The 19,119-nt window shown below is 37.4% G+C and overlaps 1 protein-coding gene across 1 annotated transcript; it reads left to right on the top strand.

Annotated features, from left to right (window-relative positions):
* Positions 1-1,583: 1,583 nt before the first annotated feature.
* Positions 1,584-14,390, top strand: muc13b (mucin 13b, cell surface associated). The gene is made up of 15 exons (XM_079596352.1): positions 1,584-1,794; positions 3,480-3,548; positions 4,955-5,050; positions 6,456-6,551; positions 7,198-7,299; positions 10,688-10,804; positions 11,074-11,180; positions 11,347-11,417; positions 11,746-11,873; positions 11,995-12,120; positions 12,213-12,255; positions 12,670-12,707; positions 12,818-12,905; positions 13,002-13,197; positions 13,293-14,390. The coding sequence occupies exons 1-15, from the start codon at positions 1,731-1,733 to the stop codon at positions 13,428-13,430; spliced, it is 1,479 nt and encodes a 492-aa protein (XP_079452478.1). The 5' UTR covers positions 1,584-1,730; the 3' UTR covers positions 13,431-14,390.
* Positions 14,391-19,119: the final 4,729 nt, after the last annotated feature.

The following is a 19,119-nucleotide window of genomic DNA, read 5'->3' as shown; positions in this document are numbered from 1 at the left end:
CTTAGCAACAGGACAATTTAATTTTCCAGTAAGTCAGACTTCACTGTTATGAATGATGCTTTGAACTTTGGTCAAAATTTACAATAGTCTATTTCATTATGTTTTAGCCTTTCATTATATGACCAATGGTTTCGTCAACAGCGATATTTAGTCTGTTACTACATTAAAAACATTATAATGCCTCTCTGATTCAGCTCTCAATACCAAAAAGAAATATAAAAGTTAGGCTAAATAATATATGATGTTGTCTGTCACAGTTTTTATAGTGATTTAGCTAGACTGATCTGATAGCGGCACAATCTCATAAGAGGGGCAAAGTTCGTTAGGTGCTCTAGATAAAAAAAAAAAAACATAATTACAAACACTTGATTATGTGACTTTAATCTTTTATTACTATGATTCAGTCTGACCAACCATTTGTCACAAACTGTCATATGGCATGTAGCCTTATTTTGTGTGTATTCACTTCATTATTCTGTAGCCTATCTATGGCACAATTTGGCATTGTATTATCACCCAGTGATATAACAATATTTTTTTTCAAAAGAAGGTTATAGGCTACCATTGATATATGTTATGTATAATGTCACTGTGCATCAGCAGCCTTTGTTAAGTTTCTTATCAAATGTTTGGTGTCAAAGGTCCCAAAATGAATCAGGTTTATAAATCATTAGGTTAAAAAAATATATTATAGACATAAGCCTGATCTATAATAAGTTGTTGTACTTAAGTTTAAGTTTTATTCTGATTAAGTGGGTAGGCTACATGTCATCAGTGCAATGATGCAGTTGGTTAAGTAAAGAAAAGTTAAATATCGTTTGTTTACGTTGTGGCATATCTCTTCGAAATGTAGGGACTGTTTCCAAATAATTATTGTGTCAATAATCATAATGTAGGCTATTGTTTACGCTTAAGCCCTGTTTACACATATTAAAAAGCAAGTGGATGACTCTACTACAGATGTAAAAAAGCTCTCTGACCCCTCCATAAAAAGCGATTTAATTACACTTTCAAGGCCCAGAAAGTTCACCCCCAAATAAAAATGATTAAGCTACTACGTTCATCTTCGGAACACAAATTAAGATGAAATTCGAGAGCTCTCTGATCCCTAAACAGCCATTTAATTACAGACGAGAAACATTTTTTTTTTAAATTAATTTGTTATTTTTGCGCACAAAAAAAGTATTCTTGTCGCTTAATAAAATTAAGGTTGAACCACTGTCACCTGGACTATTTTAACGATGTCGTTATAGGCTACTAAGTTAACCCTTTAATACAGATGTAAGGGCTTTATTTAAAAAACGTGCGAATGTAATTAAGTATATATTTAAATATTAATATTTTAAACATATTCAGTCAACTAACTAAGTAACTAACTAGGTGTGTTCTATTTAAAGATGAGCGATCATCTTTTTGATGTCATACAGAGACCGATCAGTGTATGACATCAAAGTACCGCGAGAGCGACTCGAAAGCATGGCCATCTGCTCGCTCTCGCGGTACCCTTCCAGGAGGCGTGGCTTTGCCGTCGACGTCAACGACCGTCATTATTCATTTTAGCACTGCCCCTTCATCACGGCGTTTAAACTAGGTTATCCAAGACCTTCTAATCACTGAACTTAGGGCAGTGCCAGACAACCTGTCACAGGAAGATCTGCTTATTTCTTTACGGCGTCCTATTTCTTATTATACGTAGGCTACTGTACTGCCACTGGGACTAAAATCTGAAAATGAATATAAAACTCAAGACACTTGTGATCTTCGGCTTACTGATTGCTCTGTCTACACAAGAAAGTGAGTGTTTTTCTTTCCTATAATACATTGGAATAGAGAAATTTGGTAGGAATGTCATATTTAGTTTAAACAAAAAAGTAAAAGTTCCTTTTAGCTAGGCTACTGTTGAATATTTTCTTATGGACATCTGTACTATTGTGTTAAATCGTGATTACAAATTGGTTTACACGTGTTTTAAAATATGATTATGGTTGTAAATATTGCCCTGTTGTTAATGAGTTATAAATCGGACGTAAATCTTCCCTTGACTTCTTGGCTTAAATTTATGATTACTTATTTTATGTCTGTTAACATTGAAGATGTTTTTCAAGGAAGATGAAAAGGATTTTTGAGCTTAGATTTAAGGTTATTAAATATTAATCTAGGTGAAATAATAACCGGACAACTTTGAGAAAAAAAATAATGCACAGTTTTGGATTGTTTGAAAGCTTTTATGTAAAGGTGGTCTACAAATATAGCAATAGAATTACAGTAAAACTTTTGTCATTGCAAGTAATTAATAATCCTAAATCAACACTGGGATTTTCTGTTATTTATCTGCAGAAAGGCTGGGCAGTTGGGTAAACCATTTATTAGAGTTTTCGATCAGTGTGCTGCTTTGAAATGTAATTCTTTACTTTTCTAACCCTACTAAACTTAGTTGCTTTTAAGTTATCATTAATGTTACTTGAAGAAATGAAAAGAAAAACTAACAATTAGGCTATGGTATGTAAGGTTTCTTTTTCTTTTTTAGTTGGGGGTCTTGTCACACCATATCTAGGCTAATCATTTCAGTAGATAATCTTTGAAAAGCCAATCAAAAAATGGTAAGGACTTTGAAAGCAATAAAATGTCAGCAGTTACTCAGACCTCGTAATGAAGATAACAAAGTTCACATTGCCATTTACCATCAAGGAAGTGCCAGCTCAAGGTTAACTACTCCAAATTAGTTTAATGTCTCTTGCCCTAATAACACAATAAAAAAGAATCCAAACTACACATTCACTACAAGCATAATATATCTAATAATGTTTTCCCACAAAATGTTTACAATACAATAAATAAAACAGCAAATATATCTGAGGTTGCTCAACTAGTCAGATTATCCATTTGATCTCTTTGATGACCATTATATATTTGTTTCTTTTTGGGGTTTTGTATCCAAGGAAATCTAGTTTCTAGTTTCTACAGCAAAGAACAAAATTGCATATTCTGTAAAACAAGTTGCATCACTTTCAGTCCAAATCTTCTGTATGTGCTTTGTTACATCTTGAGCTGTTTTATTCAAGATGCCTTCAGAGGATCCCCTAAAGATGAGCATAACCGATGTCCATTGCATATGCAGATTGATATCTAAAAGTTTTTTACTAACATTTGGATATTGAAATTGAATAAAACAATAAAGCTAGGTTAGAAAAAGTCCATAGATATCCCCATCAGTTCATACTGACATTAATACTTTATCCGACAAGCGGATGCGATGAGAGCTGTTTTTCTTTTTTTCATGCAACGTTCATCATGAAGCCTAGTGAAAATGACTTTGGAGGACCTGTAATATTGTTGTAGTGTTTCTTCTAGTTCTAGACCAGTTGTTTTGTACATTGTAATTTACTATTTGTTTGAGCGGAAGCAAGATAAAATACAAGTGAAGGTGTATGATTATTTAAACTCAAATCAATATTTCATGTCTATGTATTTATCCACAGGCACAACATCCAATTCTACAGAGAATACTCTTGCCAGCACATCTGCTGCCGCCGCAACTACAACACAAGGTAGCCTACTCCCATCTCCATAGTCCGAAACCTACCAGCAGGCCCAAACATAACAACTAGTAATCATTAAGAAGAAGTCGTCTTTAATCTGATCTTAGCTCTCTGGATCACTCCATTCGGATGGTTCCATCACGTCATTCACCTGTCGGATATTTCTTAATATTCGCTGTCGTCCATGGCAATAATGTATATCAGTCTGCTCAATCGTGTAATTGAAACGGCGCTACTTTCATGTGTCGTAATAACAAGTGGGACGTTGCACTTTATTTTACAGTACGTGTACTTACAGTGTACTTACCTAAGAAAGTACTGGATCATATAAAGTAACTACATGAGTTAAGGTTAGGTTTAGGGGTAGGTCCATGGTTAGTACCTAATTATTACCCAGTTATTGTTATAACTATAATAAGTCATAGTATGTACATGGGTAATAGGACTGTATAAAGTGCTACCAGTGGGACAATGAGCCTATAGTCATTTGGTCATTATCACAAAACAAACGCCTTCAGGGTGATATGAGTGATTATGCTTCGGAGCCCATATCCTCGTGGGCAGCACTCCGACACATAGCAAAACTACGTGAGTTTTATTCACTATTGTGTTGATGGTTGATATTTTTGAATATTTCTTAAAATTCACCGTCGACTCGTTCATGACAACGGCATATCTCTTTTGCTATACGTACAAACCCAACTGGTGCCATCTTGCGTCTCAGTTACCAATACGGCTTATGAGGAACAAAATTGCGTATTCTGTAAAACAAGTTGCATCACTTTCAGTCCAAATCTTCTGTATGTGCTTTGTTACATCTTGAGCTGTTTTATTCAAGATGCCTTCAGAGGATCCACTAAAGATGACCATAACCGATGTCCATTGCATATGCAGATTGATATCTAAAAGTTTTTTTTTTTTCTCCTTCTTACTAACATTTAGATATTGAAATTGAATAAAACAATAACTAGTTAGGTTAGAAAAAGTCCATAGATATCCCCATCAGTTCATACTGACATTAATACTTTATCCGACAAGCGGATGCGATGAGAGCTGTTTTTCTTTTTTTCATGCAATGTTCATCATGAAGCCTAGTGAAAATGACTTTGGAGGACCTGTTATATTGTTGTAGTGTTTCTTCTAGTTCTAGACCAGTTGTTTTGTACATTGTAATTTACTATTTGTTTGAGCGGAAGCAAGATAAAATACAAGTGAAGGTGTATGATTATTTAAACTCAAATCAATATTTCATGTCTATGTATTTATTGATGAGTAGCTGTATATTATGTGGGATATTGTACCAACAGTCATTATCACTAAACATACTTCTTCAGGGTGATATGAGATTGATCACCCTGTTAGAGTTTATTGTGGTCTTTCAGCAACCTCCCCTAATATAAAACCTTTCCCTACAGCTCCTGCGAGTACTGGTAATTTTACCACAGGCATAACATCCAATTCTACAGAGAATACTCCTGCCACAACTGCTGCCGCCGCAACTACAACACAAGGTAGCCTACTCCCATCTCCATAGTCCGAAACCTACCAGCAGGCCCAAACATAACAACTAGTAATCATTAAGAAGAAGTCGTCTTTAATCTGATCTTAGCTCTCTGGATCACTCCATTCGGATGGTTCCATCACGTCATTCACCTGTCGGATATTTCTTAATATTCGCTGTCGTCCATGGCAATAATGTATATCAGTCTGCTCAATCGTGTAATTGAAACGGCGCTACTTTCATGTGTCGTAATAACAAGTGGGACGTTGCACTTTATTTTACAGTACGTGTACTTACAGTGTACTTACCTAAGAAAGTACTGGATCATATAAAGTAACTACATGAGTTAAGGTTAGGTTTAGGGGTAGGTCCATGGTTAGTACCTAATTATTACCCAGTTATTGTTATAACTATAATAAGTCATAGTATGTACATGGGTAATAGGACTGTATAAAGTGCTACCAGTGGGACAATGAGCCTATAGTCATTTGGTCATTATCACAAAACAAACGCCTTCAGGGTGATATGAGTGATTATGCTTTGGAGCCCATATCCTCGTGGGCAGCACTCCGACACATAGCGAAACTACGTGAGTTTTATTCACTATTGTGTTGATGGTTGATATTTTTGAATATTTCTTAAAATTCACCGTCGACTCGTTCATGACAACGGCATATCTCTTTTGCTATACGTACAAACCCAACTGGTGCCATCTTGCGTCTCAGTTACCAATACGGCTTATGAGGAACAAAATTGCGTATTCTGTAAAACAAGTTGCATCACTTTCAGTCCAAATCTTCTGTATGTGCTTTGTTACATCTTGAGCTGTTTTATTCAAGATGCCTTCAGAGGATCCACTAAAGATGACCATAACCGATGTCCATTGCATATGCAGATTGATATCTAAAAGTTTTTTTTTTTCTCCTTCTTACTAACATTTAGATATTGAAATTGAATAAAACAATAACTAGTTAGGTTAGAAAAAGTCCATAGATATCCCCATCAGTTCATACTGACATTAATACTTTATCCGACAAGCGGATGCGATGAGAGCTGTTTTTCTTTTTTTCATGCAACGTTCATCATGAAGCCTAGTGAAAATGACTTTGGAGGACCTGTTATATTGTTGTAGTGTTTCTTCTAGTTCTAGACCAGTTGTTTTGTACATTGTAATTTACTATTTGTTTGAGCGGAAGCAAGATAAAATACAAGTGAAGGTATATGATTATTTAAACTCAAATCAATATTTCATGTCTATGTATTTATTGATGAGTAGCTGTATATTATCTGGGATATTGTACCAACAGTCATTATCACTAAACATACTTCTTCAGGGTGATATGAGATTGATCACCCTGTTAGAGTTTATTGTGGTCTTTCAGCAACCTCCCCTAACATAAAACCTTTCCCTACAGCTCCTGCGAGTACTGGTAATTTTACCACAGGCATAACATCCAATTCTACAGAGAATACTCCTGCCACAACTGCTGCCGCCGCAACTACAACACAAGGTAGCCTACTCCCATCTCCATAGTCCGAAACCTACCAGCAGGCCCAAACATAACAACTAGTAATCATTAAGAAGAAGTCGTCTTTAATCTGATCTTAGCTCTCTGGATCACTCCATTCGGATGGTTCCATCACGTCATTCACCTGTCGAATATTTCTTAATATTCGCTGTCGTCCATGGCAATGATATCAGTCTGCTCAATCGTGTAATGTAATTGAGCAATCGTGTTGCACTTTATTTTACAGTACGTGTACTTACAATATACTTACCTAAGAAAATACTGGCTCATATAAAGTAACTACATGAGTTAAGGTTAGGTTTAGGGGTCCATGGTTAGTAGTACCTAATTATTACCCAGTTATTGTTATAACTATAATAAGTCATAGTATGTACATGGGTAATAGGACTGTATAAAGTGCTACCAGTGGGACAATGAGCCTATAGTCATTTGGCCATTATCACAAAACAAACGCCTTCAGGGTGATGTGAATGATTATGCTTCGGAGCCCATATCCTCGTGGGCAGCACTCCGACACATAGCGAAACTGTGTGAGTTTAATTCCTAGCTCAAGCTCAAAGTCCTTACCCTGTTGGAGTTTATTGTGATCTTTCAGTAACCTCCCCTAACATAAAACTTTTCCCTACAGATCCTACGAGTACTGGTAATTTTACCACAGACACATCCAATTCTACAGACAGTACTACTGCCATCACAACTGCTGCCACCACTACTATGTCTACAACACAAGGTACTCACACCTCCATAGTCCAAAATCCCACTAGCAGGCCCAAAGGCCACATAGCAACTTTTAATCATAAGAAGTGATCCCTTCAAGTTTCAAAAAGGACAAAAATCCTAGAAGTGTCATAAAGGGGTCCATATGACTTTCTTTAAAAGTTGTACGTCTGCTTATTATAAGCAAATTTGGGTTTGTTTTTTGTAGTTGCTCACATATTTGGACAGTCACGGATTGGGTTTCATTGGACTTATTTCCAGAATACTTTCTCACCGCTTTATCATTATTTAGTGTGTGATTATGTTTCACTGTCTGGTAATGCCATTGCTAGTGTAAGTACTTTTCAACTGAAATGGTGCTGTTATTCGTGCTAAAGATGCATGCATTTAAAGACTTTGTTACTGAACCCACAAACTGACTGTAACTATTTTTCACATCTAAAGTAATTTGATTCAGCATCGAATTCCATTGCAAGCTGCAACAGTAAGACATTTCTTAACTAATAAAGTTCATAGGCATCATCAGTACACACTGCACACATATTAAATTTGTAAATCATATCTTCATTCAAAACGTGGCTAGAGTTTAAGTGTCTTGTTAGTTTGGAGGACAATAAAAACACCATTTTAATTCAGTGTATTCATGCTGTGACGAGATGCTCACTTGGTCCTTGAATAAAGTTCCAGGAGAGTAGGAGGCATTTTTATGAAAGGGAATAGAAACAGTTTAAGGAATAAAAAAAACTGTTTTTTGCTTCTTTTGGGCTTGTTTTTTTTCCGACTAGGTCACTTATTTCTGTAGTGAAACTTCCTAACACTGCTGTTTGCTGTAATCTCAATTCTATGCAGCTATACAGTAGATCTGACTCAACGGAATGAAATATAAGCCATTATTCCATTTGAATCCCCTCCAATGAGCTATTATCTCCTGCGATTGGATTATTAAAGGCCCTGATATACTCACAGTGAAGGTATTTTTAATTTTTTCACTGAATATGTAAATACTATGTGCTGCACGCTTTCGTCTCAATATCAAAATAAACACACAACAAAATGGAGAAAACAGCAAGCATTTTTTGAACAAAGCATAAGAAAAGCATTGATCATAGGAACATGGATATGTTTGGACGAGCTTTGCAATTCGGCTGTAAAGTCACGTCTCTAGTAAAGTCACGTCTCATTTATTATAGCACTTTATACAATAGATTGCTTAAAATCAAGCAGCTTTACCATATTAAACAAAATAGTGTCAATGTCTCGTTTCATCAACTTCATTTTTTACTATAAAGCAGCTCTCCACTGTGTTCATGTTTTCACTCACGGACGTCTGACCTCGAAGGATTCTACAGGAGAAATTAACCAGAAAAGATTTCCATGTGAAAGAAGGTGGAAAGTTCCGGAAAGTTTGCTTTGGCAAGCTGTTTCAAACTCCCCAAACGAACTCCAAATGAAGTTAGTTTTGGCCTCATTTTCCTCGAAATGACGTCACATCAGTTTGTTCTTCGATTTTACTAGAAGTATATTGGGGCCTTAAGTCAGAGTTAAACCCAAGAGCAGACCAATCTGTGAACCAGGGCTGGAGTGGAGCTAAAATTCAGCCCTGCAAATTCAGCCCATCTGGCCCATGGGTTCCCCCATGAATGTACACTTAAATAAATGTACAAATAAAATAATTTTTTTATTTGTCACATTTGACAGTAACACTAATTTTGAGCTAGAGTGCAGTAACGTAAATTTATTGCTATTAACAACAATAACATTTCTAATTCTAGGTAACTCCTTGTGGATGTAAGACACTGATATTGATTTTTCATCAGGCACTTGTTGAATTAACATTTTACCTAAATTAAAATTCATTATAACTAAACATATGTAAAGAAAATAAAGCTTTGTAATTAAAAAGTGGGATACTGGCTTTTGAAAAGTGTCTTTTGCCATAATGAAAAGTTTGCACATTTTAACTGTAGTGTAAGATCATGGTAGTTACAGGCAAAGTTGTGCTCCTAATTACCATAGGTTTATGGTTTATAAAATGATTATTATAAACTTAAACTATGCATACATAAACTACGAAATTTGTTATGAAAAAATATCCTAAACTGTAGAAACCACAAAACCACCTCTATAAAAGTGCAATAGTCTATATTCCATTTAATATATAATAAATGTGCAAAAACATATCTGTACAGTGATATAGTAACTGCAATGTAAATTTCTATAAGGGTGATTCTGGATTGACAAGCTTAATTATGTCTATGGCACAAAGTCTTCCAATTTACCTTGTCATTTTGGTGGCTGTTTTCAGCTAGCTTCACCACAGAACCTTAATGTTTCTATGTCACACCAGTGTTTAACACAGAAGTATGTGTCTTATTCCTATGGATCAAGATTTGTGCTATTTATGATATGATAGAGTGGCGGAAGAGTAGAGCAGTTTGTCAGCACTCTGCTTTTGCGCTGCTGCGGATTCACATTTTAATTGGATAGCGCCATTTCGTTACAAATGCAGTTGTGAAATATTTGCCTTTTGGAGTTTCCTATTTGCTCCAATAAAAACAGCGCAGGATATGGGGTAAGGGGGAAGGTCTCCATCGTTTCACAGATTTGTCCACTCGACCGGCTCACCGTCCACTCGACCGGCTCACCATGTCCCGTTGTTCCCGATGGCCAGTTCATGCCTGTTGTGAACTTGCAACGCATTCTCATCCTAGGGCGTCATATACTGACATGTTTGACATTTCGTCTACATCCAACGCACATGACACCCTTTAGCGTCAATATGACATGCACAGAGCTTTGTTCGGTTATGGTTGGGTTTAGGTCTGGGGTAGGGTAAGGGTTAGACCGAAGACCGCTAGGAGGCGCCTTCTGGCCCATATCTATCTGCGTCTCATATTGACGCTAAAGGGTGCCATGTGCGTTGGATTTGTTAACTGGATCAACTGATTTATTTAAGACATTGCATTTGCTACACAATGAACTTGCCAAGGTGACACTATGGGGCAGATGCCTAGATTTTCAGTGAATAATAACCTAAATTTCGGTCTGTTCATTTAGCTTCGTAAAACTTGGAATATACCACATAGGTCATATAGACTACTTTTATGATACTGGTGCTTTGAGCCTCTTTTAAAGCTTGAAAACTTCAGTCCCGTTTGTTGTAATTTAATGGAAAAGAGCAATCAGTGTAATACTTCAGGATTTCTCCTTTTATGTTACTTAAAAAACAAGGGTTCTACAGGGTTAGGGTGACATGAGGGTGAGAATTGTCATTTTAGGATATAACTATATAATTTCCAGAAAATAATTTACTATAATCTTTAAACTTCTGCTGGAGAAGATCATTTTAAGTTCCTGCAGGGTAAAAATGGCATTATGTTTTTTTTTTTTTTTTTTTCAAGGTCCCTGTGTACCAAATCCTTGTGTTGGAGACAGTACCTGTGTAGAACGGTTTGAGGGCACGTTTGCTTGCACCTGCCGGCCTGGACTGGTTTATCTGGAAAGAGGGTGTACTCTAGGTATGATTTGCTCAGTTTTGAATCATCAAAAAAACAAGTGCAGATGTGTGACACATAAATATGCATAAAACAGCCACCGAGCAGCCTGTTGTACAGAAATTAAGCTTGATTACGAATCAAACTGCCATCATCTGCTTTCCTGTGATCTGAGAATATAACAATACAAGCACAACAACATCAGGCACGACTGAGTATTATAATTACTTTTTTACCAATTTATCAATGAATATATTCACTTATGTTATATTCTTTTTTTTTTACAATTGCAGCTAAGGTGTTCCCTGGTAGTTTATCTTTTAACAAGACATTTCAAGAAGACATGGCTAACGGAGCATCTAAACTGTTTCAAGAGGAAGCATATCAAATTGAGAAGGCGGTAAGAGACTTTCCTTTTGATTTGAGGAGAGATTCAGTCCTAACCGACACTGTATGGCAGCATCATGTCAGCTTAAAGATTTTCCATTCTTCCTATTATGTAAAGGATGAGTGATACAAATAAATGGTTGTAAGTAAGTAACAGCTAATTTCAACCCAAAATACAGCTCAGAAATATTCTGGGATCAAGGATCAAGGAACAAAAAGGCTACATTAATTCCACCGTGTTGAGTCTAAGGTGAGTACCAGTTGTTATAATAGCCTTTCTTTTAAAGATTTAACTGAGGCTGAGCTTTCGTTTTTCTTTTTATAATCCTTATTTAACTGAGGCTGATCTTTTAGTTTTCTTTTAACCATTGTTGAATAACAGGTAAATAAATTGCAAATAATAATTGGCACTTTCAGTCTTAGCATTATGATTCAAAGTAGAGGGTTTTAATTTGACCCTTAGATAAAATCTAAAACTTTGAACAGCATTTTGCTTCCCTACAGGAATTATTTCATATAAAATAAGTTTTGTTGCATGGGTGTTTTTCATCATAATTTCATTGTACCCGTTCTTTCAGCCCTGGCAGTATAATTGCAGATGTGCAGAATTTCTATGAATTGGATTCCGCTGCCACATCTGAAACAGTTGCAAACCTGATTGCGGATGGAATGAAAACCCAAATAGATGAATTTCAAACATTCAACAGTATGTTTCTACGGCTTCTTTTAACTGGTTTACCTTCAAGAATATTGAAATGTTTAACCATTTAAAAAATTAGGAATGAAGCATACATTGGTACATTTTTACTTATTTACTCAAATCACAGAAATCAGTCTGTGTGATTCGAATACGTGTGACCAGTCCACCACAAACTGTGAGGGAGATGGTACTATATCGTGTACTTGCAAAGAAGGGTACATCATCTCAGATTTCACATCCACTTCCTGCATATGTAAGTATTTTTGTTTCACTGTTATATGCACAACTTTGAAACATTCAGATTGGTTCTGATAATTTTACTATTGTGCTCCCATCTTTTTACAGCTTGTCCGAATGGGGAAAAAGCAGTGGATAACAAATGTGAAAAGTATGCACTTGCATCATATCATGAGAGATTTTCATGATTCTATATGTAAATTTCATTATTATTTCATAAATAATTCTATTAAAGTTTTTCCAGGGTCCACTAAGGACCTCTATAATATTACATACTCATTAGGCTCACCCATGAAAATGTTCAAGCCATTTGAATTTATGTAATGGATCTGTAAGTGGTTTTATTCAAATCAAATATCATTAATTATGATTGAATCAATCTGAATATATGAGATTACACTAATAAAGGTTACACGTTTTTTAAGATCAAACAGAAATAGCTCCGTAAAGAAACAGCTGCCTGTATTTAAGGTGTACAGTGCCAAAACATAAATGTAATGTAATATATGTCATTATGGGTGTTGTGGTTGCACAGGATCACTGAAAGCTGTTTTGCTTATTTTAGGTGCTCATTTGGCTTTTCTGGATTTAATTGCAATGATCGTAAGTAATCATAATCGCCATCATCAGAATCAAGCTGCATCTTCTCTGGCACGCTCAGTTATTTTGAGGAACATTTATGCATCTCTGTGCAATGAAAATTCTCGTTACAGCATATCTTTTGGTTGTGGTCGTGGTGTCCACTGTATTGGGTGCATTGCTGATCATCTTTATTGTGGCCCTGATCGTTGTAAGCTGCAGGTGAGTGTCAAGGACACATTTTCTAGGTCTGTTTACACAAACATTCTATGGATGCAACACACTAATTTTTGTCTGTGCATACACTTACGACTGCAGGGATCAAAAGGACAGCTCTTCAGACAAGGTAGACTTTAGCTCAAACTATGGCAATACGGAATTACACAAACCTACAGGAGTTCCCAGGATCCCTCGGGCCAACCCTGATGCCAGCTGGAAGTCTAACAATCTGGAGATGACCAATAGTGGGAGCAATCAGGCACTGGTGACCAGAGATCGCCCAGAGAGCAAAGGGGTAAGAACGTTTCTAACAGTTTGATCCAAGTAATAAAATCTCCTTTATTAATAATAATCTGCAAGTGTTTATAATCATTATTTGTGTTTTCATAGCAATACTCTGATTACGAGGACGTGAGCTATAGGGGTCAAGTTCCCCCAGCGTACTCCGGTCACGGTGGGAGAGGAGTGGAAAATGGTGTCCAAAACCCATACTTTCGGCAAGATGATGACAGAACGCGCCGATATTAACATCTCTTGATCAGGACAAATCTCTGCAATTGGAGGATTTTCCTTCATCTTCATATGGACTGAATTACTTTTTTTTTATTTCTATGTTGACTAAAATTCTAAGGATAATGAAATGAAATACAAATACTACAAACCGTTTTTGCATTTTTATATACCCCTTTCTTTAACCACAGGAACGTAATTCAGATTTCCTTTGTATTTACATTCTATGCTATTACCAGCTAATGAAATTCAGCTCATGGGCTTCATTTGATCTAAGCTTTTGTTTTAAATTTTTTTGTGTGTGTGTTGCAGGGACCTTAGCTTTTACAGCAGCTCCTATTATACATTTCATTTCCTTAATTACCATCTCACAGTTTGTTGTTGTTATTGTTGTTGTTGGTTCCAACAAAACATTCGTTCAAAACACATCCATGCTTTTAAATCAGTGGATGTTTAAGTTAGATATTTTCATGTTTGTCTTTGACATTTTTGGGTTTTATTTGGTTTTAGTGTTAATGCTTGGGCTGGAACTCATGTATATAAAATTCATCTAAACAAATCAAGATATTTAAGCAGTAATACACCCAATTTATGCAGAAAGAGAAATGATGATTAACTGTTCTAACTGTAACTATGAGATTTGATGTATTATGCCATGAATATGCCAATGTATTTTATTACTTATTATTTAAAATATAGAGTCTGGTAACCCGAAAGTTGCGGGTTCGATTCTCAGTACCGGCAGGAAATGACTGAGGTGCCCTTGAGCAAGGCACCTAACCCCCAATCAAACCCTGGGCCCCACAGCAAAACTGCCTGTCCACTGCTCTGGGTGTTTTTGATCACGTTTTGCAGTGTGTGTGTGTGTTCACTACTCACTGCTCCTAATGTGTGTGAACTAAGTTGGATGGGTTAAATGCAGTGGACAAATTTCGAGTATGGGTTACTATTCCTAGCCTTCACATGTCACTTTCACATAAAAAAAAAAAAACATATATATATATATATAATAAAAGGTATAATTTTTTTTATATTTATAACATTAATAAAGCATTTGATTTAAAAAATATATATATTTTCAAATGTATTTGTGTCTTCTTTTTCCATCCATTTTTTTCTCTGTTAGTGTATGACATTAAAGGGGTCCTATAATGCCCTTTTCACAAGATGTAAAATAAGTCTCTGATGAGTGTGTAGCATGTGAAGTTCTCTTACGTAGAGTTCTCTCGTACTGCGTCGAAAGAACGCTACGGGAAAGTATTTCTTTGTCGAGATTGAAGCCTAAAAATTAATCCTTAATTTTGTAAACATGTAAAACGCTTTTCTGTAGCATACAACCTTAGGCGGAGCAATATCGCTCACCCATTGGCTGCTCCGCCAGAAAAGCACAGCCTATGCGAGGCCAGAGACGCTGACCAATGAGGACGCTTCGCGCCCATTCTGCGTCATCTCCCGCCGAAACAGGCGTGGCCTAGGCCTATAAATACGAGCATAGCTGTCTAACACACCGATTTTCTAAAATTCACGAAGCTGCACGCATCGCTGAATTGGATTCGAGCCGCCACAGCCGTTTGGAACAGCACTTCAGCAGGACGAGCCCTTATCTGAAGTCGCCGCCGCCTTCGCCGCCTTCAGCCGCCGTTCCCTGCTGCGCTTCTCCGGCGTGGAATATCCTTTTGCTTTGTGTGTGTTTTGTGTGTGTGTTCGCCTACTGCGACACGCATTTTTTCTCACAGAAAGAGCACGAGTGTCTTTTTAAAGATGTCTCGCGTTTCCTGCGGCTCCTGCCGAGCCGCGCTCATCGACGGGGACCACCGCCTGCTGTGTGTTTCCTGCTTGGGCGAGGAACATGCAGCTATCGCTCTCGGTGATGGCGGCTGCCATCACTGCGACATGATGCCCATCGCGACTCTGCGGACTCGCCTTGCATCATTTGCCGAAGCTGCTCACCCACCCCCTGTAGCGCCGCGCCGTAAGAAGCGCCGCGCTCAGCGGGTCCCGGAACCTCCCTCCACGAGGAGTTTGCCGCCGCCACCGCCGCTAGCTCCTCTCAACGCTTCGCTCGAGTCGCTCACCGACGGACAACAGCCGCAGCCCGCCGCTATGTCCGTAATGGAGGATGACCAAGTCAAGTCAAGTCAAGTCATCTTTATTTATATAGCGCTTTTTACAATACAGATTGTATCAAAGCAGCTTCACAGTGATAACATGAAAATAATACAAAAAATAATTTCATCATCATCCACCTTTAAGGCAGATCTATAATATTGTTGAATATTGAATGTCCCCAACTAAGCAAGCCAGAAGGTAAGGCAACAGCGGCAAGGAACCAAAACTCCATCAGGTGACAGAAGGGAGAAAAAAACCTTGGGAGAACCCAGGCTCAGTCGGGGGCCAGTTCTCCTCTGGCCAATGAGTAAACAGTGTATGAAGTTCAGAATGAATCAGAGTATTTGTCCAGTTCCGGTTGTTTGAAGTCAGAGTGGAGAGGAGGAGAGACTGGTTGACACTTCAGGTCAGCGGCGTCGTCGTCGTGTCCTGGCGCTGGTCCTTCATCAGATCTGGATACGGCCTGGTTCCAGTGGACAGCGGTAAACCTCGGGATAGACAGAGAGACTAATATTAGCGTAGACGCCGTCCTTCTTATGATGTACCAAGTACATCAGGATTACGGGAAGTGTTCCCGGTCCCGGCTGTTCTAAACTATGCAGCCTAATTATATAAGTCTATAATGTGTTATGTGTATGCTAGGCTGAAGAGATGTGTTTTTAGTCTAGATTTGAACTGACAGAGTGTGTCTGCTTCCCGGACAATGGTAGGAAAACTGTTCCAAAGTTTTGGTGCTAAATAGGAAAAGGATCTACCGCCAGCAGTCGATTTTGATATTCTAGGTATTATTAACTGACCGGAATTTTGAGATCGCAGTAGACGTGAAGGACTATAATGCGTTAAGAGCTCGCTCAAGTACTGCGGAGCTAAACCATTTAGTGCTTTGTAAGTGATCAGCAATATTTTAAAATTTATCCGATGTTTAATAGGCAGCCAATGCAGTGTTGACAGAACAGGGCTAATATGGTCATACTTCCTGGTTCTAGTAAGAACTCGAGCTGCTGCGTTTTGAACTAGCTGTAGTTTGTTTATTAAGCGTGCAGGGCAACCACCCAGTAGAGCATTACAATAATCTAGCCTTGAGGTCATAAACGCATGAACTAATTGTTCTGCATTATTCATTGAGAGCATATGACGTAATTTAGATATATTTTTAAGATGGAAGAAAGCGGTTTTACAGATACTAGACACATGACTTTCAAATGAAAGATTGGTATCAAAGAGCACACCCAGGTTCCTAACCGACGACGAAGACTTAACAGAGCAGCCATCAAGTGTTAGACAGTACTCTAGGTTATTACGTGTGGAAGTTTTTTGTCCAATAATTAGAATCTCTGTTTTTTCTGAATTTAGTAGTAGGAAATTACTAGTCATCCAATTTTTTATATCGGCTATGCATTCCGTTAATTTTGTGAATTCGTAGGTTTCGTTAGGTTTTGAAGAAATATACAGCTGAGTATCGTCGGCATAACAGTGAAAGCTAATTCCATGTTTCCTAATGATATCTCCTAATGGTAGCATATACAGAGTGAACAGCAGCGGTCCTAGTACTGAGCCTTGTGGTACGCCATACTGAACTTGTGATTGATAAGACATCTCTTCATTTATTGCTACAAACTGATAACGGTCAGATAAGTATGATTTAAACCATGCTAGTGCAATTCCACTAATGCCAACATAATGTTCGAGTCTATTTAAAAGGATGTTGTGGTCAATGGTGTCAAATGCAGCACTAAGATCCAGTAATACTAATAGAGAGATACAACCACGATCGGATGATAAGAGCAAATCATTTGTGACTCTAACGAGAGCTGTCTCGGTACTATGGTACGGTCTAAATCCGGACTGAAAATCCTCGCAGATATCATTTCTTTCAAGAAAGGAACACAGTTGTGAGGATACTGCTTTTTCTAATATTTTTGACAGAAATGGCAGATTAGAGATCGGCCTGTAATTGACTAGCTTTGTAGGATCAAGTTGCTGTTTTTTAACAAGCGGTTTAATCATAGCTAGCTTAAAGGTTTTTGGTACGTATCCTAGAGACAAAGATGAATTAATGATATTAAGAAGAGGATCTATGACATCTGGAAGCATCTCTTTCAGCAGCTTAGTCGGTATAGGGTCTAACATGCACGTTGTGGATTTAGATGATTTGACGAGTTTGCAAAATTCTTCCTCTCCTATAGCAATGAATGAATCAAATTTTCCCTCAGGGAGACTACAATGCACTTCCTGATGCGATACTGTATTAGACGGTTGCATAGTTATAATTTTGTCCCTGATATTATCGATCTTATAAGTGAAGAAGTTCATAAAGTCATTACTGCTGTGTTGCATGGAAACTTCTGGGCTTGAAGCTTTCTTTTTCGTTAGTTTAGCCACTGTTTCAAATAAATACCTAGGATTATGTTTATTATCTTCTAATAGGGTTGAAAAATAAGCAGATCTAGCAGCTTTTAAAGCCTCTCTGTAAGCAATCGAGCTCTCCTTCCATGAAATCCTAAACACCTCTAGTTTTGTTTTCTTCCAGTTGCGCTCCATTTTTCTGGCTGCTCTCTTAAGGGCCTGAGTGTGCTCGTTGTGCCACGGCGTTGGACTATGTTCTTTAATCTTCTTTAAGCGCAGCGGAGCAACTGTGTCTAAAGTGCTGGAAAAGAGAGAGTTAAAAGTTTCTGTTGCAATATCAAGTTCTTCTAAGCTATCCGGGATGCTGAGATGATGAAACTGATTAGGAAGATTATTGATAAAGCAATCTTTAGTGGCAGAAGTGATCGGTCTAACATATTTATAACACGGAGTCGGCTTTGCAGCCTTGGCTAAATGTAATTTACACGAGACTAGATAGTGATCTGAGATGTCATCGCTCTGTTGCAGTATTTCAACGGCATCAATATCTATTCCATGTGATAGTATTAGATCTAAAGTATGATTACGACAATGAGTCGGTCCTGACACGTGTTGTCTAACTCCAATTGAGTTTATAATGTCTTTAAATGCCAATCCCAATGCATCTTTTTCATTATCTATGTGTATATTAAAGTCACCAACAATTAGTACTTTATCTGCAGCCAATACTAATTCTGATAGAAAGTCCGCAAATTCTTTGATAAAGTCTGTATGGTGCCCTGGTGGCCTGTATACAGTAGCCAGCAGAATTTTCAAACGTGATTTATCGTTTACACTAGATATTTTTACATTAAGCACCAACACTTCAAAAGAATTATATTTACAACTAGATTTCTTAGTGGTTTTGAAAATATTACTATAAATTACAGCAACACCTCCTCCTTTGCGTTTCAGACGAGGTTCATGTTTATAACCGTAATCTTGTGGGGTTGACTCATTTAAAGCAATGTAATCGTTTGGTTTTAGCCAGGTTTCTGTTAAACACAGCACATCTAGGTTATAATCTGTAATCATATCATTAACTATTAGCGCTTTTGAAGTAAGAGATCGAATATTCAGCAACCCAAGCTTTATCATTTGCTCATTTGTATTATATCTGTTTTTTATTTGTTGAACATCAATTAAATTTTTAACCTTAGATGGGTTTGAACGTATTTTGGATTTCCAAGTTCGGGGAACAGACACAGTCTCT

The sequence above is a fragment of the Phoxinus phoxinus genome (genome assembly GCF_949152265.1).
Source record: "Phoxinus phoxinus genome assembly, chromosome: 21".
Taxonomy (NCBI): domain Eukaryota; kingdom Metazoa; phylum Chordata; class Actinopteri; order Cypriniformes; family Leuciscidae; genus Phoxinus; species Phoxinus phoxinus.
This window is presented reverse-complemented; position numbering and strand designations above follow the sequence as displayed.